Raw genomic sequence first — 27,176 nt, 5'->3', positions numbered from 1 at the left:
CCTACCGGCGCCCTCTGCAGAACAAACTGCTGTTCTGATCGGGAACTGAACCCCGGTCTTCCACGTCACAGTCTGAAGCTGAGTCTGCGTTGGCCTCAGGTGGACCTATTTTCTATTTTCAGGATGTGATGTTTACATCTAAGCTTCAGGCTTAATTCAGATTAAAGTGTATACTGTGTGAAATATGACCATAATGCACAGTATGTTCTGTAAACAAAGCAAACAGTCCTGCTGAAATGGCTCATATCTGATGACCATGAAAAGATGACAAACTATTTGACACCAGTTATTGACATGGGTTGATGGGATTAGTGGATGCTTTTGGTTGCCAGCAGCTGTTTGGGTCTTTGAGGGTTAAAACATATTTCAGACTTTATGTAGATGTGACACGTTTGAAGGTATTATCTTTATTCTGTTGTTTATATTTGGTAGTGGTTTATTGTTACCTCCACCAGAAGGTATTGTGATCACTTTGCTTTGTGTGTTTGCTTGTTTGTTTGTTTGTTTGATTGTTAGCAAGATAACTCAAAAAGTTATGGATGGATTTTCATGAAATTTTCAGGAAATGTTGATACTGGCACAAGGAAGAAATGATTAAATTTTGGTGGTGATTGGGGGGGTGACAACGACAGATCTGTCTTGGTGGAGGTCTGCGCTCTCCGAGTGCCTTTCTTGTTTTAAAGTGCTTTACAAATAAAGATGGACTGGATGGAGTTTTATGAAGACATTTCTAAATATTATATACCATGTCTTCACTTGGACCCTCTTCCTTAAATCTCCCTAAATCTGATCCTTCAGTGTGATTTCTGTAGATGAATAGTGTCCATGTTGACCTTAACCCTTTCAGGCATGACTTATGTGGACCTTAATCAAGATTTTTTTCTTGAGTGACTATTCCTCTTTACGCATAAAAAAACTATGCGATTTAATTTTTTTTTTTTATGGAGTTGCAAAAATGCAGACTAATCTGGACACCATGTGTTTAATTTTTGAAGCAAAGAAACATACTTACTGATATACCGTGTGAAAACTATGAAATAAAAACATTTTAATGCAGCTAATCTGATGTTTTCTCACATTTTAACATACTCTAATACTAGTCATTACTCACTTCACGGAGATAATATTCAAAAAGAAAAAAAAAAAACTTTTTGTAGTTAATTACAGTCTAATAACAATAACAAGGAATTGATTTACACTCAAACATGTTAGATCAGGTTTATCAAGAACAGTGAAGTTACATTAATGTTATCAGCTGGAGTGGATGGGATGATGCATACGTGTCCTCTGTGTCAGCTGATGTGAAACTAAAACAGTAAAATCCATGAATATACAAGAGAACAGCTGTAGAATAACTGTCCACTGGAGTGAACACTATGCATGAAAGGGTTAAATACGTAAAGTCATACACACCAGGAACTTGTGCGGGTCGGCCCCTCCCGCCTGCCCGACGAACACCCCCGCTCCGGCCTCCAGCTCCATCTCGTCCGGCGACCTTTCGATGCGCGTCACCTGAGGGTCGGTGTCACAGTTGAGGTAGAACATCACCTTGTCGTCCTTGACGGCGATGGCGAAGCGGGTCCAGGTGTTTGTCAGGGAGGGCACCAGGAACCTGGCGGCCTCGTACGACCTCTGCGAGTCAGGCTCGGTGTAGTACAGGAGGACGTTCTGGTTTCCCCCCTGCACGGCCGACAGCTTCACCCCCACGTACATGATCTGCTGGGAGGCGTCCGTGACCGAGAAGACCACGCCGGCCCGGTCAGACGTGGGTTTGAGGTTGAAGACCAGAGCGAAGTCTCTGTAGAACGGGCTGGGCAGGTGGGCGCGAGCCAGCTGACCCGTGTTGGCGTCGGGACCGAACACGTAGGCGGGGCTGTTGTCGGGACCGTAGACCCGAGAGATCTCATCTGGAGGAGGATCCCCGATCAGCTGGAGCAGAGACACCCCACTGTCCTCTGGACAAGAGAGAGAAAGAGGGGGTTAGGATGGAGGACAAGATGAGTTTAAAAAAAAAAAAAAGAGACAGACACAGGGGGTTAGGATGGAGGACAAGATGAGTTAAAAAAAAAAAAAAGGGACAGACACAGGGTGTTAGGATGGAGGACAAGATGAGTTTAAAAAAAAAAAAGGGACAGACACAGGGTGAGCTCCAAAAACATCAGATACAGACTGAGTGGGTCCGAATGGGTCCGAATGGGTCATGGATCTGGCCTTAGTCTGCAGCCTGTGACCAACAGATGGAATATCTACAGAAACATGAGGTCCAGGGGCCAAATGTGGCCCACCAAAGGTTCCAATCTGGCCCCTGGGATGAATTTGTGAAATGCAAAAATTACACTGAAGAAATTCACAGAAATTTTAGCTACGGTTCCACATACAGACCAGGAAAATATTATCATAATAACCTATAAATACTAACAACTCTACATTTTTCTCTTTGTAAATGTAAACATCTTCATGCAATTTTTGCGGTGGCTCAGAGGTGCAACAGCCCAAAAACTTATTCACTATAAGAAAAAACAAGAGAACAGCCCAAAAAATGATCCATATAAGAAAAAAACCCCATCATCCACCTTTTCAATTAAGGAGGTGCTGTTTACCCGAAAGGTCTCTTGCTTTAAAATTAAGGCCACCAGAAAAAATAAAAGCATAGGCTGAAAATTTTTAAGGCCTTCAGCTAATGTGGCTAATGCTAAGGAAGTAACCCACCAGCTAGTGGATAATTTTTTGGTCTGTTCTCTTTTTTTTCTTATAGTGGATAATTTTTTGGTCTGTTCTCTTTTTTTTCTTATAGTGGATAATTTTTTGGTCTGTTCTCTTTTTTTTTCTTATAGTGGATAATTTTTTGGGCTGTTGCACCTCTGGGTCACCGTATGTATAAATGATAAACTGAGGCAGAATATTGTTAAAATTGCACTTATTTCTGTTTTTTCATGTTATCCACATTGTTTTAAAGGACAGTTTGTACATGTAAACATTTTCATCATGTAAGGAAAGTTTGGAGTAGACATTATTTATATAGAATTATGTTATTATTGTACTGGTCCGGCTCACTGCAGACCAGATTTGGCTGAATTCGGCCCCTGAACTAAAATGAGTTTGACACCCCTGGTCTAGCTGCACATCGACCAAAACTACCTGTAATTACACATTAAACATCATGGTTTATGGATGTAGATGGTTTTATGTAGATTCCAGCAGGATTTTAAATGTTTAGGAAACTTTTCGAGACAAAAAAATGGTCTGAAATGATGTTAAAAATGCAAAAATGTTCCTTTTTTAAGACCTTCAGATTACAATGCATCTAAATCAGGTGATAAATTAGCCTCTATCCAGTATTTTTGTCAAAAAAAAAAAAACCCAAAACCCCTGAAATATATGGACACATGAACCTAAAACTACAGTTTTATTGACTCAAAGCTTTTGCTGCTGTTAAACATTGGTTCCACTGTTGTGTTTCACACGGACACTTATTGTGACGCACAGGATCAACACAAACAACAAGAGAAGACGACAAAAAGGCAGAAAATGTACTTTTAGACTGTTGTTGTTACCTCTATATAGATATATTATATATAGCCTTTTACTTTGACACTTTTGGTGGTTATTGTTTCTGGTTCTAGGATAAAAGACAAGTTGTTTGTCATTTTTCAACATGTCTGTTTCACATTTTTATCTTTTTTTTTTAGCTGCAGCTCTAGTTGTGTCAACACTGGTGAATATAATGTAGAATAGGCCTGTGCATATGCAGAAAATATCATAATATTCCAATAACTGTGACTGATTTTCAATTGCAATGAGAGTCACAGCTTCAGTGAGAATGTTTTTTTTTATATTTATTTATTTATTTATTTATTATTTTAACTACTTACATCTACACAGGAAAAATTACTGAGCATTTTTTCCAGAGCCAAAAGTATTTTCCTCTAAAAGAGTAAACTTGGCCTTATACTGAGTAAATTTGGTTCTATATTGAGTTTGGAGAGCTCTACCCAAAAAGAAGCTTTTAGTCTTTTTACAGAAGGACCACATGTTGTGGTGTGTTGAGTAGAGTCAAATTATCTTCAATTTGAGTAAATTTTACTTGGGCAAATTTCCAGTACAGAGAAATGGATCATTTGTTGGGGCATCTCCATGGCATTATAATGCTCCATTAAGACTTTAGTAAAAAAAAAAAAAAATTATTTGTGAGATTCAGATACTGCACCTGGCCACAGTGTGATATTAATAATGCAAATTAAGCAAAAAATGCCTCAAGCGCTTTTTACAGCATCTGTTTCAGAACCTTATTTAATTTAAATCCCAGAGACAGTTTCAAATACTGGAAAAAGGAAGGAAGTAACATTTGTGCATGTGTGGAACCCATCAGACTTCTGCTGCAGTTAAAAAAATAAATGAAATGAATGAAACCCACTGGAGTTTTTATTTGTTTGGGGCTTTTTTCCCGTTGGACTGAACTGATACTGAACCATGATGTCCACGCCGTGACTTCAGAGTCCTGTTACCCACAATTCACAGTGTGGCGTAAAGAAATGTACTGAGGGTGAGAGGTGAGGGCAGCACGGCAGGAAGGACACACACACACACACACACATACACACACACATGCACACACACACACACACACACACACACACGCACACACACACACACACACGCACACACACACACACACACACATTTACTGTGCAGTACTGACTCTGTCTACTTGGGCCATATTCAGTCCAATACTTTTCAACATGTTTTTGTTTTCATAGATTTTATTATTTGCATTATTTATTTATGGATATTTACATATTTTTATTCTATTTTATTCTGTCTACAAGTGTTTTATCTGTGTGTTTTTCTATTGAGACCAATGCATCATCATTTCATTTTTGCATCTATATTATTATAAAAGCCAAGTGGCTTCTGTGTGTGTGTGTGTGTGTGTGTGTGTGTGTGTGTGTGTCTCAGGATTTACACTAAATCCGTACGGAGCTGACTGCTGCAGTTTGTCAGACTTCAGTATTTGTGTTTGACTTTGTGAATTTGCATCGTTTCTGTACTTGCAGCTGTTGTCACTGGGCTGTTAGAGGGTGTTTGGCCCTTGTCGGCCACCATACTTTTCAGACCTTGAAAACACAACATTGAAATTCAAGCATTTTCAAGGATTTCAAGCCCCCATACTAACCCTGTTAAATGTGTATTTCCTGGTTTTAAGCCCAGTTTAGTTCAACTCTGATTAGAACAGGTTTTAATAGAGGCATGGAGTCTGTGTTGGAATCTGTGCTGCTCTGTGTTGTTGACGTGGTCATTTTTTTTCCCATTTGTTGACTGCATTTCGGTATCAGTTCAATATAGTGATGTTATCACGTAGAGCAAGGAACATGTGACCCACCAAAAGGTCCAAGGAGGACCACAAAATGAATTTACAAACTACGCAGACTGACCATGAGTTCAGGTTCCTTCTCTGTGGTCAGAACATTGGACTGATGGTCAGACTGGACCTGGTTTGGGTCTCTGACTCTATTGTCCATCTTGGACAGTGATCCTGCCTGACCTGGACCTGATCTGGACCTGATCTGGAACCTGAACCAAGGTTATTATTGTTAATGAAAACTATCAAAATGATGAAAACTAGAATTATAACAAGAAAAGCACTCAGAGAGCGCAGGCCTCCACCAAGACAGATCTGCCCCCCCTTCATGTTTGTTTGTTTGTTTGTCTGTTAGCAAGATAACTCAAAAAGTTATGGATGGATTTTCATGAAATTTTCATGAAATGTTGATACTGGCACAAGGAACAAATGATAAAATTTTGGTGGTGATTGGGGGGGGGGGGGCACTGATCGGCCCTGGCAGACGTCTGCGCTGTCTTTTCTAGAAAAGCACTTGGAGAGCGCAGACGTCTGCCAAGGCCGATCAGTGGGGCCCCCCTGTGCCCCCCCCCCCCCAATCACCATCATCATTTAATCATTTGTTCCTTGGGCCAGTATCAACATTTCCTGAAAATTTCATGAAAATCCATCCATAACTTTTTGAGTTATCTTGCTAACAGACAAACAAACAAACACGCACACACACGCACACACACACACACACACACACACACAAAGCAAAGTGATCACAATACCTCCTGGTGGAGGTAATAATAGCTAATTTTATCATAAAATCTGAAAACAGAAGTACAGAGGTACTTGCCAATTCTATTTTCTATTTTCTTCTATTTCTGCTGGGTTAAATCTCAGCCTTTTGGGCCCAAAAGGGTAAAAACAGATATTATCCTGACATTCCAAAGGTCTTCTGTGAACCTGTGTGACATGTGCTAAATGTCACAGCTCCAGGGCTCCCAGGGGCCAACAGCTGCCACCCCCCACCCCACCCCCATCCCCCTGGGTGACCAGCGGGGTCACTGCATAATATCTGAACATGTTGGAGTGGAGCACAAAGAGCCGAGTGTCTTCAGAGACCAGCACCCAGGCCTATTTTTACTGTTTTTGTTTGACATGAAACTGTACAATGAAAGCCTTCACCTCTAATCAGCCGTGTGTTCTCCAGTTGAAAGAAAAAGCTGTTTTTGGGAAAACATTTGACATCATGTTGAGCCCGGTGGATGCGTGCTTTGGTCTTCCACCTGCCGGCTGATGTGCCAGCTCTACTGCCAGGTTTAAAGGCCCCCCACTGGGCCCAGCGCTGGAGGGTCAGTGAGGTCAGCGCCGGCTTTGTTTACAGCTGAAACACATGAGGGGAATGGTCTGACATCACATCTACCCCCCAGAGGCCGTCCTCTGAGGACCTGCTGACACTGAGGCACATTCTACCTGCTGTCAAAACGAGCTGATTCCACTGTGACTGTGGCTCCTCTAACATGTTTTCAGATGGAACTGGAGGAAGTGATTTTTAACTAGAAAAGCACTCAGAGAGCGCAGACCTCTGCCAAGGCAGATCAGTGCCCCCTGATCTAAGGGAAATGATAACTACATTTGAATGCTCTAATTAACCTTTAATTTTCTTAATTAATCTAACCATGATGATTAGGAAATACCATCTGCAGATCCCTCCTTAACATCAACATCTTTTTTTTTTTTTAGTTTAGTTTATTTCGAATATGCAACAAGACAAAGTAATTCTACTTAGTCCTTAGAAACAAAGCAGGCAGTAAGAAGTTATGGAAGAAAACAAAAAAACAAAAGTTATACCTATACATGACTTCATTTGCACATTCGAAACAGAGTGGGAGGAAGTAGAACTTAATCTAACATCTGAGTTAAAGAATTAAAAATTTATTATAAACATTAGCCTTAGCAAAAAAAAATCACAAATGTGAACATACCCTCAAACCTACGGAAGCGTATTGCATTCACACACACAAAAAAAAATCGTCTCTGTTTTTCCGAATTAACAAGATAATTATCTAGTAAAAACAGAGCCGAATTCTTATTTTTTCAGAAAACAGTATCTCGGTAATTCAGAAAAACAGAGCCAAATTTAATTTTTCTCAGAAAACAGTATCTTGTGAATTCGGAAAACCCAAGCCGATTTTTTAAACTTATTTTTTCTCGTAATTACGAGATAATTATCTTGTTAATTTGGAAAAACCGAGCCAATTTTTTTTGTGTGTGTGTGTGTGTGAATGCAATAGGCTTCTGTATCAAACTGTCTGATATTTTATTTTTTGTTAATACTTGGTAACTTTTGTTTATTGTATTGCACTTTTTTGTATTGCTATGATTACCTGATTATTATTTGTCTCAATACTTTAGGGATGTAATGATTACCGGTATAACGATAAACCGTGGTAAAATTCCCAACGGTTAGTATTACCGTTTAAATTCTAATTATCATAATAACCGTGTTTGATTACCGCACTTTGAAAACTCAAACTTGAAATGGAAAATGGTCCAACAGTGTCCATACGGTTCCATCTTTAATGCACATTTGTATGTTTGATGTTTACATGTCAATATTTGAATGTCTCTGCAACAGAAAGTACACTGTTCCTATTATTTTATTTGGGGTTTTTTTGGTTTGTTTTTTCAAAATACAACTTGGTTAAATTCTGTCAGTGTGTATTAGTACTTTTTGAACATTTTGAGCACAATTTCAACAATATCGTGATCATAATGATAACCGTGATAATTTTGGTCACAACAACCGTGATATGAAATTTTCTTATGGTTCCATCCCTACAATACTTAAATGAATATGTGACGCTCATCTCTGTTCAGTCATTCTACTTGTTAATTATCTCTGCTGCACGTGCATAAACACTCCGTCCGAATCTTCCACATGTGCTCTGAGAACTACAGATGCTCTCTTCTCAAAATGAGCGAACAGAGAATCCAGTCAAGCTGCAACAGGACTGCAATAAAAATACTTTCCAGTGTTAATTATGCATTTCCCCTCTGCCTGATGGGACAGACACTAGTGGAGCAGATTCACCAGCTGATGACACACTCATGAGCTCCTGCTGGATGTTCTGACACATTCTGATAGACCCCGCTCTACAATAATGACCACTATCAAACCTCTGGCATCAAACCACATTCTGGGGGCGGTCCCAGTCCCACTTTCACAACACCTGAGGTCGTTTGTCTATTCTTAAGTGTCGCATGAACGGCAGTAAACAATAAACTGTAATTTGCAGCAGGTCGACCAGATGTTTACTCAGATAAAGTCAGAATGAGAGCGCTGCAGGCTCTGGTCTGTGGGCCTGTGTTCACACGCCTCAGCACGGCTCCAATCACTGTTTAGGATCTGAGGCAGTGTAAGGCTGGAAGAGGCAGAATTCTGTGGTAAATCGATAATAAAATTCACCATGTGGGAAAAAAGATCATTCAGATTACAAATCCATTTGAAATCAGCCACAGTTGAACAAAGAGGTGAAACAATGGAAGCTACCGGTTTAGTTCAGAGTCGACAGGAGCCACGTTTACACAGGAGATACCAGACAGAAGGTCAGACGGTCATCCCACAGTTTTACCACCACTGACCGATTTACACAAAGAAGTAACAGAGCTGAGACAGGCTGCACTTTTACACAGCAGACCAAGGTTATTATCGTTAACGAAAACTAACGAAATGACCAAAACTAGAATTGAAAAAACATTTGCATTAACTGAAATAAATAAAAAGTATAATTAAGAGAAAAAAAACATAACTAACTGAAACTGTATTGTGTGTTTACAAAACTAACTAAAACGGATAAAAATTATAGATAAAATTCCCTTCGTTTTGTCTTTGTCAATGTCGGATTGATGTTAAAAGGATTTCTTTGTCTCTCTCAGTTTTCTGTGCTGTCTCCATACGACACTTTTTGCTCCGTCACTTGTGTTCACTTGTGGTTTCCAGTCGTCTTCTGGTCCCCACTCTACCTGGAAACATGGAGACTAAAGCAGCAGAGTCCTGTCTGGGATTGATTTGAATACGACGACAGAGAAGAAGAGAAAAGAGACGACTGAACTACAACTAAATTACAACTAAGCATTTAGAAAAAAATGAAAACTAATAAAAACTATCAAACCTGCTCTAAAAACGAATTAAAACTGAATTAGAGAAAAAAAAGTCAAAACTAAACTATAACAAGAAAAGCACTCGGAGAGCACAGACCTCCGCCAAGACAGCTCTGCCCCCCCCCCGATCACCACCTAAATGTAATCATTTCTTCCTTGTGCCAGTATCAACATTTCCTGAAAATTTCATGAAAATCCATCCGTAACGTTTTGAGTTATCCTGCTAACAAACAAACACACAAACCAAAGCGATCACAATCCCTCCTGGTGGAGGTAATAAAACTAGACTATAATGAAAAATCCAAAACTATTAAAACCTTGCAGCAAACCCGTGTTTGGGAATCAAAGGGGCGGGGCCACAGCACAGCTATAGTGGGATGTAAAACTTGTGTGTCAGAAATACCCCGAGCATAGCGGTGTTGGCTCTAAAAACAACAATAGTGGACGAACAGAGCACAGGTATGTTTCTTTTCGATGTGGGCGTGTCCCCAGTTCCACATCTGTCTGCTGGATGTGGGCGTGTCCCCAGTTCCACATCTGTCTGCTGGCGTTGATATGTTTGTTTACTGTACACAGAACATGCTCATTTTTAAATCCCCCCAGCGCGGGGGTCGCACATGTAATACATCATCAAAACGTCCCACCGTGGTTGTGGAACCAGAGGTGTTCCTTTTCCGTAGTGCTCCTGTATCCTACTTCCACCTTTATCAGGGTTCTGTTCCTACCTCCAGAGGTGGAACCAAATGATCCACCTTTTCATTCACACCAGGGCTCTCAAACCCAGTTTCTTTCAGGTTCCACATTCAGCCCAGTTTGACCTCCAGTGGGCTGGACCAGTAAAATAAGAACAGAATAACCTAGAAATAATGACATCTGACAATTTTTTTATAAGCAAAAGAATCCTACTATATAATACACGTTCTGTGTCCCATCGATGTTGCAGCACAGGAGGGCGTTTGTACAGGTTTTCCACACCAAATGAAAACAAACATTACCTGACTATCTACCAGGCCCAGTTTTACGTCCGTATTCAAATGTTGTGAGGTATGCTGGGAGATTTTAGCCTCTGTCTACTTTGAATTCTTCATCCCTGCAGTCACACTCCATTTTCGGAAGTGGTTCTGCTGCCAGTCATGAAATACTATAAATTGATGGTACTGAAATAAGCAAACGGCCTAAATGCATAATTGTGTCTTGAAAATATTCCTTAAATATCCACTCCCAAATAATGTGAACAAATAACATCACAACATTTTTTTTTACAAAATTGCTGCTGCTCTTGCTGTGTCCATTTACAATCATGTATAAGCACTTTTCACACACAATGGCACCATGGGTACAATGCCGCCAGTAACATTAAATTATGAAATCATTTACATTTTATAAACTATCCAAACAAAAAAGATGTGAATAACCTGAAAAATGAAATTTCTGAAGAAAAATAATAAGAAATAATAATAAGAAAAATGTGATCAATATTTCTCCATGTGCGTTACAGATCAGATCTACCAAGACACTAAACAGGCAGAATGTTGTTGAAATTACACTTATTTTTCTTTAGACATTTCAGGTTGTTCATAGTTGTTCAGGCTATTGGCGTTTTATTATTAAAGGAGATCAGAGTTTAATGTTGTTTGCAGTAAATCAAAGAGAAACAATTGGTGTTGCCATTATTTAAAGGCATGACGTCATATTATTTTTTTCACATTAAACCAAGAAGAACATTTGGAGTCAGTATTTCTAGGTTATTATGCTGTTATTTTGAGGTTCGAAGCCCTTGACTGTTCATATCTTCTGCACTTTGTAAAGTCATCCCAGGGGCCGGATCGGACCCTTTGGTGGGTGATTTACACAGACGTCGTTCCAGAATAAAGGTGGAATATTCCAGAACAGAAGTGGGGCTATTCACTCTGAAACCGATCTGTATTTGTCTACGACTCAGTCACCTCTTGACATCTGCCCTTTTCATGACAGTTCAGTTAACTTTCCTTGAGGTTAAAGGTCAGAACAGACAACATGTGGGCCTGAGGGCATGTATTAAAGCTGAGTTAAAAAGGAACATCCTCTAGTTCAGGATTTTTTAACCTTGGGGTCGGGACCCCACATGGGGTTGCCTGGAATTTCTAGTAATTGATAAAAAAAACAAAACAAAACAAAAGCAACTTACTAATAAAACAATATGTGGTGAGTTGACAGAGACAATCCCAATCCATAAAAGACAAACTGTGGTTGTGAAACTGCAGCACTGTGGTTCTGTTTCTGTGTCAAATGTTCATTGTGGTCAGTTTCAGATGCTGCAGCTCTTTCATAATTCATAGTTTCAGTTCTTGTTTGTTCAGTATTAATTGTCCTCCTTGTAAATCACAGCTGGACTGACTGGACAGATCCTGACCCTTTGTGCAGTAATCTACACCTGGATTTGCTGCCTCTGTCCATAATAATATACATTATATAGCAGGGCTGTCAAACTCATTTTAGTTCAGTTCCACATTCAGCTAAACTGGATCTGCAGTAAAATAATAGAACAATATAGAAATAAAGTCAACTCCAAACTTTTCTGTATGTTTTAGAGCAAAAAAAGTAAATTTACATTATGAAAAGCTTTACATCTACAAACTATCCCTTCAAAAGATGTGAATAACATGAACAAACTGAAACAGTAAGTGTAATTTTAACAATATTCTGCCTCAGTTTATCATTTACACATGTTCATTATAACGTACAGATCACAGTGGATCTACAAACACACAAAACATTTAATATCAGGCAGAATGTTGTTAAAATTGTACTGACTTCTCTTAAGACATTTCAGGTTATTCATATTTGTTCAGGTTCTTCACATTTTTTGTGAAATTATACTTTGTTTTAGTGTAAATACATGAAAATATTTACATTTACAAACAGAAAAATTTGGAGTTGCCATTTTTTATATCAGCTAAAATTTCCTTAGGGGGTCAAATGAGTGTCCATTTTTGTCAAAAAAAAAAAAAACAGTTGTCCTAAAGTCATAGAAGTGTGTGTAAATAATGCTAATCCATTAGTGCACAGACTACTGATATTCTCTGACAGTGGAAGCTCTATTTCCATAAATATTGGATTTGGAATAGCACGTGTATGTGAAAACTTTTGCTGGTGGACGGACGTGATATTACCCATGATGCTCTGGTCAGTCCCAGTACTTTATTAGGAATAAACTTCTAGACTTCCTATTGCTAATTGTGCTCTTCTTCATAAATGTTGGTATTGTGGATCTAAAACAATCCCAGCTGACACAAAAACACTAAATGTGTCAGTGGACGGATGTGACATGGTTGTTGTGGATCCCATCATACTGATGCTCTGCAGCCATGTCAGCGTTTACACTAATGATCCCTGTGCAAAAACTAGGAGCACTATTATTTATTGGATAGTTTAGCATCAGACTAAAGAGGAAAGAACAATCTAGAATTGTTCTTTGTGTCTAAAAATGCTTCTTATTGTAAAAGTGTTGATGTAAACAGTGCTGTGTGCCATTCTTCATGTATGTATTGGTGGAACAGAAGCAGGATGGATCAGCACCATACTCCAGATTGAACCTGTACAAATAAAACATGTGATATGGAGGAGAGAATCTGGGAAGAAAAACTGGGGAATCTAAAAGAAGAGAAGATTTGTTTTTCAGTTCAGTTCAAATAGAACTTGTCCATTTGTGACATGAAAATATAGCATTAATTGTGCTGAAATGGTTCATTTTTGAGCTGAAAACATAGTTCATATGAGCATCAACGTGTTGAACAGAAGTGAAATCCTGTCCATTTGAACAACTGTCATTTACCAACACAAAGTTCCTTTGGATTCACTGAGACTGATTTAATATGAACACAGACACAAAGAAGAGCTGTGAGCACATTTGAGCTGATATGTTATAATAGTATTTGACTGGTCTGACCCACTGGAGATTGAATTGGTCTGAATGTGGAACCTGAACTAAAAGGATTGTTCATGTCTTAAGTGTAATTTTTACTTTTCACAAATTCATCCAAAGGGCCAGACTGGACCCTATGGGGGGCTGGATATGGGCCCTGGGCCGCATGTGTGACACCTGTGATATATAGACTAAATGTCCTCTAACATTAACCTGGATTTGAAACATAGTACATAATCAAAAAACAAACTAATTTTATTATAAAAAATGTCTGTTTTGAATGTCTGGGGTCGTCAGAAATGTGTGATGTTAAAATGGGGTCAGGAGTAAAAAAAGGTTTGGAACGGCTGCTCTAGTTTGTGTTTACAATGTGGCTGAAACCAAAGCAAAAACATCCAATTTGTTCAGAGAAAATGAGCAGCTGGTCATAAAAAAAGAAAAAAAAATCCTGAATGTGCAGATGAATGTGTGGAACATGTGTCTGACAGAGCCTGGTGTCCGTGTCCTGGCTTCATCAGGTCTTTTTCTGATCGTTCAGACATCTGACTGAATGCATTTGCCAACTGATCAGCAGGTATCTGTTTCCCCCAGCCCGCATTAGTCCAACCTGTCATCTATGAATCATCACTCACACTGAGCACATGTGCACTGTGGAGGTTTGGAGACGACCACAAGACTGCAGAGGTAAAGGAAAAGTGTCCACGTGAACCAGGAGCTCAGAGTTGGAATCACAATTATACTCATTTTACAGAGCATTAAAATATTAACAGTGGTCTACGCTGCAGCAGCACTGATCAGGTCTGAGCCATGTGGAAATGTTCAGACCTCCTGAAGTTAAACATTACATCCAGTGTCAACAGGACAACAACACCAGAGTTACACCACTTATATCAAAAGGACAGATTTCCTGTAGAGTGAAACACATGACTCTGAGCGGTTTTACTTTAAATCTAGTCCTGAAACATGTTTGTACCAAATCTGGCATGTGTTGATGAAGCCACATGCATGGGCTTATAATAATAATAATAATAATAATAATAATAATAATAATAATAATAATAATAATAATAATAATAATAATAATAATAATAATTCTAGTGGGAACAGTGTATTTACTAAAATGCATTTTGTTTCTGTAGTTGAATCACCATCAGTCCAGTTTGTAATCCTCAGGAGCATGGTTTGCACTGAGACTACAAAAGGAAAACACAACAAGGACTTCTATTATAGAATAAGACTAAGAAGAAGAAGAAGAAGAAGAAGAAGAAGAAGAAGAAGAAGAAGACGAATGTTCCATGTTGTAAGAATAATAATTTTATGACCACTTTTTTTTTTTTAAATTTTGCCAACAAATCGGCCTTTAAAATCATGTATTTAATAATTTATTATAAGAACTAGTGGCATTTAACCCGTGGTGTCATTGTCCGATAGCGCCCTCCCATGGTGCAACAGCAGCATTGTACCCGTACACCCTCCTGTGCTGTAACATCGATCACACAACGATCACACATCGATGGGACACAGGGCGGGGCCAAAACGTGCATTATACAGTAGGATTCTCAGTATGAGTTGATATCAGCTGATCATTTCACATTCCTTATAAATATCGTCACACCAGTAGGTGGACTGATCCAGAAGTTCCAAACTGGAAATGAACACAGTTTAATATGTGGATCAAAGGTTTGACCTTTCCACCTTTGGAATGCTTCTGTTCACAGTCTGCGTATTTTCAGTCCTCCTCAGTCATCTGAAACTGTACGGTCCACAAAGGACACCCATTAGCATCTGAAGTCCAGTCTGCCTTCAGCTTTTCCAGTGGCCTTTGTGAACCGCTCACAGCCTCCAGGCCGCTCAGAGCTGCTGATGAATGGAGTTCCACAGGGTTTATGGGGCTAGTTTGTCTTGTCCTGAAGACCTCACACTGACTACAAATGAAAGCAGCTTTGGACAGTTTCCTCTGGTTAGCATTCCACCAGAGGTGTTTTCTGTCAGACTGCAGTGGAAGCTCAGCTTCCCCTAAAATTATGAAAATTAAACGCTCAAATCTGTTCAGTTGTTTTCATTTCATTGACTCCAAATGTGTTGGAACATGTTCATCTCTCAGACCAGTTGGTTCGGAATCAGTTTGATCCCAGATCAGTGGACTGGATGTTGTTCACTTCTCCTCCATTCCCGTGTCTGTGTTTGTTCATTCCATCTCTGCTCAGTGCATTTGTCCGTAGACGCTCAGCGTCCATGCACTTCAATGGGACTGAGTGGAACTGCTGGAAACTGACTCTAAACTGGACGCTAATTGGATAAATGACACCATGTTGTCCCGCCCCCGGACGCTCAACGTCTCTGGAGGTGAATGGAGTTGTGGGCGGAGCTTGGCCGGGCCGGACACTGAGCTTCCACGTGCTGATTGGGGGATGGGTCCAAAGGCTGAATCCCGTTTGATTGACAGCTGTTTTCAGATCTGCTCCTTCACTGACACAGTTCAGTTTAATACCGTCACACATTCTGCTGGGAAATCACAGAAACCAAATGACTTGTTCATCTCTTGTACTGTAAATAAAACATACTCATTGTACTTCCTTGTTTCAATTTAACATAATTTCAACGTTTTCTTGTTTCAGTTCCATAAATTAATCATTTCTTGTTCAGTTTAATATGGTTTTGTAGACAGTTAAATCAGTCATACTGTTGGCTAGGTCAGAGTGAACTAACTCTCTAACAGGTGCACATGATAGCAGACAACACTAATGGAATGGAGGACGAATTTATGTTTAAATAACTTGATAACTTTCTTGATGTAAGCCAACAATGAGCTTCTCCTGTCTGAAAGACAAGGAGCTGACACTGTTGTGTATAATCCATGGGAAAACATCTGAACATCTGAACGGTGTGAAAACATGTGGTGGTTTGTGTGACCACGCTCCATCAGCAGTTCAAACATCCCTGGAGGCTAACCCTAACCTAACCCTAACCCTAACCTAACCCTAACCCTGCTGGAAGGCCAGTGCTCGGTCTTTGCAGTCACACTTCACCTCTGCAGGCATGAACAGTTCAATCCCATGATTGAGTAAAAATATCAAGAATCCTAATGCATTTGCAGCATGAACTATGTATTTGAGTTGACAGCACAAGGTTTGATTTGAGACGATGAAATGAAAACTGATTTAAAAGGGAACTAAATTCAATTTTGTCACATGACACGGTGGTTGAATTAGCTGTGCTGGTTTGATCCAAGTGTCAGTGTATGAGGGGCTGCTCTCAGCTTTAAGGGGAGCTGAAACTGTGTCAAGTTTCATCATTTATTTTATCTGGAAAAATTCAAACTCTTTTGTTATTCAAATGAAAAAGTGTCCATGGATGACTTAGATCAGGGGTGTCAAACATGCGTCCCGGGGGCCAAATGCATCCCACCAAAGGTTCCAATCCGACCCCTGGGATGAATTTACAAAGTGTATAAATTCCACAGTCCAGGCTGTGGAACTCATTTTAGTGTCAGTTCCACATCTAGACCAATCTGATCTACAGTCAAATAATAACAGCAGAAGAACCCACACAAAAGAATGACTGCAGATTTACTACTGGGTTTGATGGAAAAAATAATATTACATTATGTCTATAGTTAAATAATGACAACTTCATATGGTTGCCTTTGTTTTAATGCAAAAAATAACATTAAATTATGAAAACACTGACATTTCCAAACTCTCCTGTACCAATAAAACGTGACTAACCTGAACAAATGTGCCCAACCTGAAATGTCTGTATTAAATTCAGTCCAATTTGAACTCTTTTCTTCCTGTTCCTCAGTGTTTAGTGTCTTTGGAGATCTGATCCAGAATGCACATGGACTAATGAGAAGTGGAGGAAGAAGACTGAGAAAATTGTACTTCATTTTCTTAAGAAATTTCATTTTTTTCAGGTTATTCACATCTTTTTTGTTTGGATAGTTTATAAAGTATTTTCATAATTTAATGTTTTTTTTTTTCACTAAAACAAAGAAACATTTGGAGTTGTCATTATTTATAGGTTATTCTGTTCTTATTTTACTGGTTCGGCCCACCGGAGATCAAATTGGGCTGAATGTGGAACCTGAAAGAAAATGAGTTTGAGAGTCCTGACTTAGATAATATCACTGATATTGACAATGGTGGAATACATTTTCATCCCCTTAAAGGTTACCATAACACAAAGACAGTGTAGTTCCAGTTGTGTTCCAGTACTGGATAAGTGCTCATACTGGTCTGTCAGCAGGATGACACAAACACCACTGCACCAACCTCCACTAAACTCCACTAAACTCCACTAAACTCTGTGGTAGGACAGGACACAGGACAGGACACACATGTACTGAAAGTAGAGATGCACCATAACTATCGGCACCGATAATTACAGGTCCAATATTGAAAAAAATGACGTCATTCAGATAATTCTGAAAATGTAAGGATTCACCGATAAATACAGCCCATAATAATAAATCTAAATTGCTTAGATTTGGTGCATTTCACCAGTACAAAGTACACATTGTTGCCTTGGCAACCGCCATAAAAACCAAGACGAAGAAGAAGCAGAGGTGTGGATCAGTCCATTGTTTGTCAGTCAAAGGGTTTTCAGTTCTCAGTTCCGTACTCTTCCATGTTCATCCTTGTCCTCTCCATATGGACACATGATAGAGACGAAGCTGAACGAAGCTGAATGTGTGAAAACAGCGACAGTCGATCATCAGCAAATTCAGTCTGTGACAGAAATAGAAGTGAAAACCCCTGGACTACTGTCCATCTGAAGCAGACCCAGGCTTCAGGTTCTGGACTACTGTCCATCTGAAGCAGACCCAGGCTTCAGGTTCTGGACTACTGTCCATCTGAAGCAGACCCAGGCTTCAGGTTCTGGACTACTGTCCATCTGAAGCAGACCCAGGCTTCAGGTTCTGGACTACTGTCCATCTGAAGCAGACCCAGGCTTCAGGTTCTGTTGAAGCCTTTATTGGTCTATTAACAGAGTTTAACACTGACTGGAAACAAGAAGAAAACAACTGGAACAATGGAAACTATTGGTGTTTGTTATTGGTATCGGTTACGAGAAACAGGAAGTTATCGGTTGTACAAAATAATTAATGTCCATCCCTTTTAAACAGCATAACCATAAAAATGTGTCTCCTCAAGGCTCCACTACTGTAATGCCCTTCTTTATGGGATCCCCCAGAAACAGCTGCAGAAACTCCAGTCCATTCAAAACAGCGCTGCCAGAATCCTCAAACATAAACAGGAACACATCAGTCCCATTGTCCAGAACCTCCACTGGTTACCGATCCCCTTCAGAATTACTTATAAGACCCTCCTCATCACCTTCAAGTGCCTCCATAATAACACCCGCGACCCCCTCCAGGACCTGCACACCCCTCACACCTCCACCCAAAGTCTCCGGCCCCACAGCACCAACCTCCTCCACCCCCCAGAACTAAACTTCGGACCATGGGTGACCGGGCCTTCTCCTCTGCCCCCCCCATATCTGGACCTCCCTCCCTGACCACCTCAGAACTCCTCAGTCCCTGGACTCCTTCAAAAAGGGGTTAAAAACATTCCTGTTGAGACCAGCTTTGTATGAGCCACCATGATGTTCTGTTTTATTCACCTAGTCTGTTATTCCTGATACAGTATTTGATTACCTCCACCAGGAGCTTCTGTTTTGGCCAGGGTTTCTTTGTTTGTCTGTTAGCAAGATAACTCAAAAAGTTATGGATGGATTTTCATGAAATTTTCAGGAAATGTTGATACTGGCACAAGGAACAAATGGTTACATTTTGGTGGTAATGTGGGGGGGTTACTGATCTGCCTTGGCGGAGGTCTGCGCTCTCTTTTCTAGAAAAGCACTCAGAGAGCGCAGACCTCAGCCAAGGCAGATCAGTCTCCCCCCCCCCGATTACCACCATAATTGAATCATTTGTTCCTTGTGCCAGTATCAACATTTCCTGAAATTTTCATCCGAATCCGTCCATAACTTTTTGAGTTATCTTGCTAACAGACAAACAAACACTGGGGGGGGCATTGATCTGCCTTGGTGGAGGTCTGCGCTCTCCAAGTGCTTATAGTTATTAATATTATTATTATTATTATTATTATTATTATTAGTAGTAGTAGTAGTAGTAGTGTTAAAAATGGACAAGTTCTGGAGTTATTTTACCCATTCACTACTGGTCCATACTAACTCAGAATGGTAACAGTCAGTAAAACTAAAAGGGTTTTCACAGAATTCTAAAATCTGCCTAAACAATGTTTTTTTTTTAACTCATTTCACCTGATAAAGCCAAAAGCTGTGAATCAGATATCACAGTGAAAAACACATCAAAGTTCAGGAAGGAGACTGATGTTGGCTCATCCTGTGGACTGAGCTGTAATTCTGTAACCACATAAAGGAAGGTGGATCTAGCACAGCTGGAACATCTCCTCTTTGGTGAAGGTGAATATAGGATTGAAGTTGTTTCACAGTTTTTTTCATATTTACGTACAGAACTTCTAAAGCAGCATATCCTGCTGCCGGACCCTTCAACCCTTTAATATCCACTCTGTTCATGGATTCCTCAGACAAGTTCATAGGATTACAGTTAGAACGGAGGAAGTGAACAGCAAAGACGCATGTATTCAATAAAATGTTTTGGAGGAAAATCTTCATTTTCTTTGTTTAACATGTGGCTGAAACACCACCTAAACTCTGTCCAATCATCCATGGCTGAAATGTAGGTCTAACTCCAACATGTCTAATCAGTCATAGATGTTCAGAGGCATAAGACCAGGACATGGAAGACAAAGGAGTGCTTTAGATAAGACAAAGGCAGTGGGCTTTAAATAGATGATCGGAAATGCTGAGCTGCTACTTTAGTTCTTAACAAACTCCTGAAGTGTCAAAACGTGGCCATAATCCAACTGAAGATGTCCCAGTTCTGCTTGAATGTGTTTTCCAACACAGCCTCATCACTTCTCAAAATTATGGATAAAATTCCCTTTGTTTTCATCTTTGTCAATGTCGGATTGATATGAAAGCGATTTATTTTGCTCTAGCAATTTTATCTAGCGACACCATACGACACTTTTTGCTCCGTCACTTGTGTTCACTTGTGGTTTCCAGTCGTCTTCTGGTCCCCACTCTACCTGGAAACATGGAGACTAAAGTTGGGAGAAAGCAGCAGAGTCCTGTCTGGGATTTATTTGAATACGACGACAGAGAAGAAGAGAAAAGAGACCACTGAACTACAACTAAACTACAACTAAACTAAAACTAAGCATTTAGAAAAAAAAAAAAAAAAAAAAACCATCAAACCTGCTCTAAAAATGAATTAAAACTAACTGAATTAGAGAAAAAAAATCAAAACTATATAAAACTAAACTAGAATGAAAAATCCAAAACTATTAGAACCTTGGTGTCTACTAATACTCAACATGTACCTTCTAACTTCAGCTGTTACCATGATGTTTTCCAGTTCCTATCTCTGGTGTTCGGTGTCTAAACTCAACCAAACCTTGAACGACGGCTTGGTCACAGTTTAATTGATAAGCTTCTTATTCTGTTGTTTAGGCACGCAGACGTTCTGAGCATTTTGCATCGTTTCACTTCAACTACTTAAACTGACAGAGTAAGAGTTTCTCATCCTGCAGTTTCACCTTCGGGAACTGAGCAGAATAAATTGCATTTGACCTCTGGACCCTGATATGAATGATTGCTCATCTTTCAAGCAACCATCTGGTAACCATGGAAAAACATCATTAAAAGAGCTATTGTGCCTAACAATCCTGGTGATCCACAGGGTACCAGTGCGCAGTAAAAGGATCAGATCAGACTCAGGTTTTACCTCTGCAGTCTTCCCACACAAACTCTCCCACATCCGTAAAGCAGCAACAAGCAACATTCAACAGATTTATTTCCATGCATCAACTATTATGTGGGTTTTTTTTTTTTGCACCGGTGCAGATGTCCTTTCTTTAGTTCTTCCAAGTAAAAAACCATATTAAACCCAACTCAAACCAATGATTCATGACACATTCTTGTATGACAGCTCATAGATGTAGTAAAGGCTGGTATGAAGGCCCAGAGCTAAATGAGAGTGCCCTCCTCCCACACACCAAACCAAACCAAACCAAACCACTGGAGCCACAGATACTGCAGAGTGTCTGAAGCCTCCCAGCCCCTGCATGGTAGGGGTCACCATCAGTGGACCAGAGGGGTCAAAGGGCCGGCCCAAAGCAGGCACACATAAAAAAAACAAAAAAACAACTCCAGATAAAATTACAAAGCTCCAAAGTGTCCACATAGCCCATAGATTACAGAGCTCTGGGACACATTATCTTGGTCATTCATGTGAAACCTCATTGAGCTGAAAACTGAAGCTTACCGCGCTGTTAAACACTTTTAAATATTTACCAGAACAAACCCAGGCTTCTGCAGGGACGGACCAATGAGCACTGTGCAGATCAGCCTCAGCTACAACTAGTGAATAAATGTGCCCTTCAGGGACATGAAAGATTTGTCAGTTCAATTCATATTTACCTCCGCCAAGTGGAACGAAGGAGGTTCTGTTTTCATCTGGGTTTGTCTGTCTGTTTGTCTGTTAGCAAGATAACTGAAAAAGTTATGGACTTATTTTCATGACATTTTCAAGAAATGTTGATACTGGCACAAGGAAAAAAGGATTAAATTTTGGTGGTGATCGGGGGGGGGGGGGGGGGGCAGATCTGCCTTGGCGGAGGTCTGCACTTTCCAAGTGCTTTTCTAGTTTAAACCTCCTCAGACCCAGGAAATGTCAGCAAAGTACAAGCTTTTTTTGTTTATTATTATTAAATAAGTGCCTATATTGGAAACATCATGATTAGGGATGTAACAATGTGAAAATTTCATATCACAGTTATTGTGACCAAAATTATCACGGTAATCATTATTATCGCGGTATTATTGAAATTGTGCTCAAAATGTTCAAAAAGTACTGATACACACACTGAAAGAATTGAACCAAGTTGTATTTAAAAAAAAAAACAAAAACAAACATAAAATAATTGGTACAATGTCCCTTCTGTGTCAGAACCATTCACATATTAACCCTTAGTGGTCTGAGCCTATTCTGTCTGTTTTTCAGTCCTTTTGATTTTGCCTTTATATACTATAGAAACAAATGTTTACTATACCCATGTTTGGGATCTGTTTTTTCAGCACAACTTCATCTATATCATCTGTCTATTATTTTTTTCACTTTAACCTACTATAAAAACACAAAAGGACAAAAAACACAAAAAAAATATAAAATCCAATTTAAAAAATGTATATAATTTATTGCATAAATAACACACAGATGCTTAACAAACCTTTTCACAGACTTTACAAGTGAATATTGGTTCCAAATATTAGGTAAAGAAAATCAAAATTGTAATAAATTCAAACTATACTCAAATATTTGACATAAAAGCAGATCTTTACATAGGGTTTTCCCCTAAAAGTGTGATAATCAAACACAGTTATCATGAGAATTAGAATTTAAACGGTAATACTAACTGTCTGTAATTTTACCACCGTTTATTGTTATACTGGTAATTGTTACATCCCTAATCATGATGCAACAGTTTTTTCAGATGCAGTTTTTAAAATTTTCATAGAATGTCCTTTGTGGTGGACAGTTTTCTTTTCTTTTTTTTTGTATAAAGTTGTGAAACTCTGGTCCACAAGAGTTGTGAACAGAAAACCCAGAGCTGGATCTGAGGAGGATAAGGATTTTGGAACAAAATTTCAAGCACTGAAGTGACCTCAGAGAGGGAAGAGAAACTACTAACAATGGTATTTGTTGCATCAAGTGTGTTTGAATTTAACTGATAAGTCATGTTGAAAGATATTTAAAATGTCACATCAGTTCAGACTAACGTGATAAAAATATCTCAGTTACACCTTAAGGATAATCTAGTAATAGGTGACGCTCAGCACACATTTTTAGAGTGAACTAGAAACCCAGAAACTGCCCTGAGGATATAAAGACTGCAACATGAAAACACTGTTTTGTTTTGGTTTTTATTTTCTAGTGTCTGTTTGCAGTTTGAGAAGTGCTCAGTCTAGAAGTCATCTGTTTTAGTCTGCGTAGAAGAGTCCTAACACCTGTATCAGACATTATCGACGTGGAGTTGTTTAACCGGAACACTCCTTGTATGGAAAAGCCTACCATCGCCTGTCAGTTTAGTTTAGTTTATTTGTTTGATCCCCATTAGCTGCTGCACACCACAGCAGCTCCTCTTCCTGGGGTCATTAACAACATAAAAACAAAGTACCTCAATTTCCCACAACTCACTCAACAAACAGGATGTACATACACTCAGCACAACATAAAACCCAAAAATCAACAACAGCACACAATACAAAATAATTACAATAACAATGATAATACTAACAACAACAGAAAAAAAATAAATAAATAAACCAAAAAACAGAAACAAAAAATAATAAAACAAAATAATAAATAAATAAATAAATAAATGAAAATTAAAAAAAAAAAAAATTAAAAACAGCTCCACAACAAACAAAAAAACAAACCGTCTAGATGATGTCACTACAGGATGTGCAATAGCTCAGACAGTTATTCTTGGGTAAATATGAAAATTCTCAACCTTTTAGAAAAACTAACTGCTTGAATTGTCTGAAATTAAAAATTGTGCCAGTGTATTCCATGCTACCATACAGATACAAAGGTAAAAGTGTTCAGTACAGGTCTGTTACTTCATCTCAGAACCAGAAGGACATGGTGTCTCTCCAGTCTGTCACTGAAACCAGCTGTCTGACAGATAAACGCTGTAAAAACACACAGAGACCAGAGCTCTGAGTGGACAGGACAAGCTCAACAGCATGGGTTAGGCTGCACTGCCATCCCACAGAAAAGACTGTCTCTAATAAATGTGTTAGATCCACAGGTCAAACCACAGGATAGTCTCATACGAGTCACCACACTTTACTAGAAAGAAGGAGCTGAGTCACTCTTATGTCCTTTTAGTCACTGAGGCCATGCACTGTACGTGGGTGGGTTTATTGAACTGATATGCACATGCATTCTGGTACTATTCATTATTATTATTATTTTTTTTAAATAATTATACCTCTATTCAAATCAAACACAAACACCTTACCTGATTAATGCATCTGCATCCCTGCATTTTAACATGTTATTTCAAACAGACTTCATTTGTGCTGTTTGACATGCCTTATTAATTAGATCTGTGTGCGTTTGAACACGATAATCACAAGCACATGAGATCAAAGATGGACACAACCAAGACTGCATAAGACTCTAAACCAAAGGAAGGGCCTTGACTGACCAATGATTTCTTCTACATTAAATGTTTAATCTGTGCATATGTGTCCCTTGAGTACAATGATGTTCAAGTTTTATGAACCGATATGCACCTGAAAACCACTGACACAAGCAGCACCGTGTCCTGAGCATGACAGCCGAACTGGACCTTTACGTTCTCTGACACACATCCTGCCGTAAGACCCATACTGGACTTTCTCCATGCCCACATAACTGTGTACAGAGGCAGGCCCTCCCTCTAAAGGCAGTTCAAGTCTACTAGAGTTCATCTACAACACAGGTGTCAAACATGTGTCCCGGGGGCTAAAACCGGCCCACCAAAGGGTCCAATCTGGCCCGCCAGATGAATTCACAAAGTGCAAAATACAAAAATTACCCTGAAGATATTAACAGTCAAGGGCATCAAACTCAAATAACAGCAGAATAACCTAGAAATAATGACTCCAAATGTTCTTCTGGGTTTAATGTGAAAAAAATTATATGATATTATACCTGTAAATAATGGCAACACCAATTTTTTCTCTTTGATTTACTGCAAAGAACATTAAACTCTGATCTCCTTTAACAATAAAATGTCAATAACCTGAACAAATATGAACAACCTGGAATGTCTAAAGAAAAATAAGTGTAATTTTAACAATATTCTGCCTGTTTTGTGTCTTGGCAGATCTGATCTGTAATGCACATGGAGAAATCATAAGTTGAGGCAGAATATTGATCAAATTTTACTTATTTTTCTTCAGAAATTTCAGTTTTTTCCAGTTATTCACATCTTTTTTGTTTTGGATAGAAATAGTTTCATCCTTTAATGTTATTTTTTGTACTAAAACATTTGGAGTTGTCATTATTTATAGGCTATTATGCTATTGTTTTCCACTGGAGATCAAATTGGGCTGAATGTGACCCTGAAAGAAAATGAGTTTGAGAGCCCTGATCTACAGCTTCCTCAGTATTTTAAAACACAAAAATAGAATTTTGCACTGAAATAAACTGCACAAAATAGGAACGTCAGTAGCATCAGTCGACACATTTGGTACATCCTCGTTTGCGTTAAAATGACCTTCACATCAGAACAACAGGGGAAACATAGACATGCGGTGGTTAAAGGAGAACGGGCATCATGCTCGTTAGTTTGTAGCTGAACGTATTTGAAACACAAGGACTTACAAATGAACACTGTTAATCACACTGACACGGTGTTCAGACTGAGGGGAACACCAGTTATTGGGTGGAAACACCGTACAAACTGGGAATAAGGGGGATTTTGAAAACCGCTTCAAATTGAATCTCAGTTGGGATTCATTTGAACCGGTGATTACCTTTGTGGTTACTAACTGACAAGCACTGATACCCGTGGGCCTCCTGGTCTGGTAGAGTGTGGCACTCCACAGGGAGGTGTCCCTCATCCAGGAGTGTCCAGCAACTGTCCTGCAACACTTTGCAGAAACTCCGGCAAGGCAACACCGGGACCTGAGAATCACACTGTGGTACCAAGAGAAGGCAGAAAAACCACTCCAAACTGTGGTGGCAACGGGAGCTCAACAGCCAAGCCCAGTCGTTCAGGAGGGCCCGGACTTCCTCCACACTGCTCTGATTAAGATAATTAGGCACAAAAAACCTCTGCCCAGCCATCGAGGAGCAGAAAGGAAGAGCAGAATCCACAACTAAGCAACGGGAATGGTCTGCAATCAGTGGTAATTGAACTACAGCTGTGTGGTTTTCAGTTTGTATCAGGTTACTAACAGTCGTCTGGGTAGTCAGAGTATTTTGGCTAGGTCCTTCCTCTGCTAACACTGTCGGCCTACCTGGTATTGTTTGATTAGCCTGGTCGTCACTGGCTAAAGTCATTAAGGTGTTCTCTGGTCTCTTGCTAGAAACAGTTGGTCGGGTTAAGGCCACCGTTCGGGGACTAGTTAGTGTTTGGATTGTAGAGGACACCTGTCGATCAAATAGAGCTCGGTGCGTTCCTAAGACTTGGTTATCTAGAGGTTCCTGGTAATCTGGAGACTCCCCAGCTGCTATTTGATTAACTTCCTCTAGTTGGTTGTTGTCCGGTTCCTGGGTCGTCTCTACAGAACTGTTACCGAAAACTAGGGTTAGCGAATCTGCTGAAGTCGAGTTTTCAAAAGAATATGTTGTGGAATTAACGTCATGACCATTCCACCTTAAACTACTGTTAAATGTCGTTCTGAGGGATCCAACATGGACGGTCCCACCTTCACCCTCATCTGTCCTATTTAACTGGATCCCATCAGTGTCAGATGGGACCCTGCCTGGACTATCTACACCCCTGTGATCAGAAGACTCTGCTCCTTGTGGACTTCCCCCAGAAACCCCTGGTGTTTCAAATCCAGATGACAAGCCACTTCCTGATTCAGATCTCAATCCAGAACCAGGCCAAAGACCTGACCCAGCGTCTGAAGGTAACTCAGACTCAAGCCCAGGTCCAAGTCCGG

At 39.6% G+C, this 27,176-nt stretch overlaps 1 protein-coding gene across 1 annotated transcript in view; it reads right to left on the bottom strand.

Moving 5' to 3' along the window:
* Nucleotides 1–26,788, bottom strand: part of col18a1a (collagen type XVIII alpha 1 chain a) — a 118,839-nt gene extending 92,051 nt beyond the window's left edge. The window contains 2 exon segments of the mRNA XM_030124698.1: nt 1,414–1,955; nt 26,040–26,788. Coding sequence (XP_029980558.1) covers nt 1,414–1,955; nt 26,040–26,568 — 1,071 coding nt within the window. The 5' untranslated portion in view covers nt 26,569–26,788.
* Between the last annotated feature and the right edge of the window lie 388 nt (nt 26,789–27,176).

Source organism: Sphaeramia orbicularis, chromosome 21, assembly GCF_902148855.1.
Source record: "Sphaeramia orbicularis chromosome 21, fSphaOr1.1, whole genome shotgun sequence".
NCBI lineage: Eukaryota > Metazoa > Chordata > Actinopteri > Kurtiformes > Apogonidae > Sphaeramia > Sphaeramia orbicularis.
The sequence above is the reverse complement of the archived record's forward strand: the minus strand, read 5'-3'. Positions and strand labels throughout refer to the sequence as shown.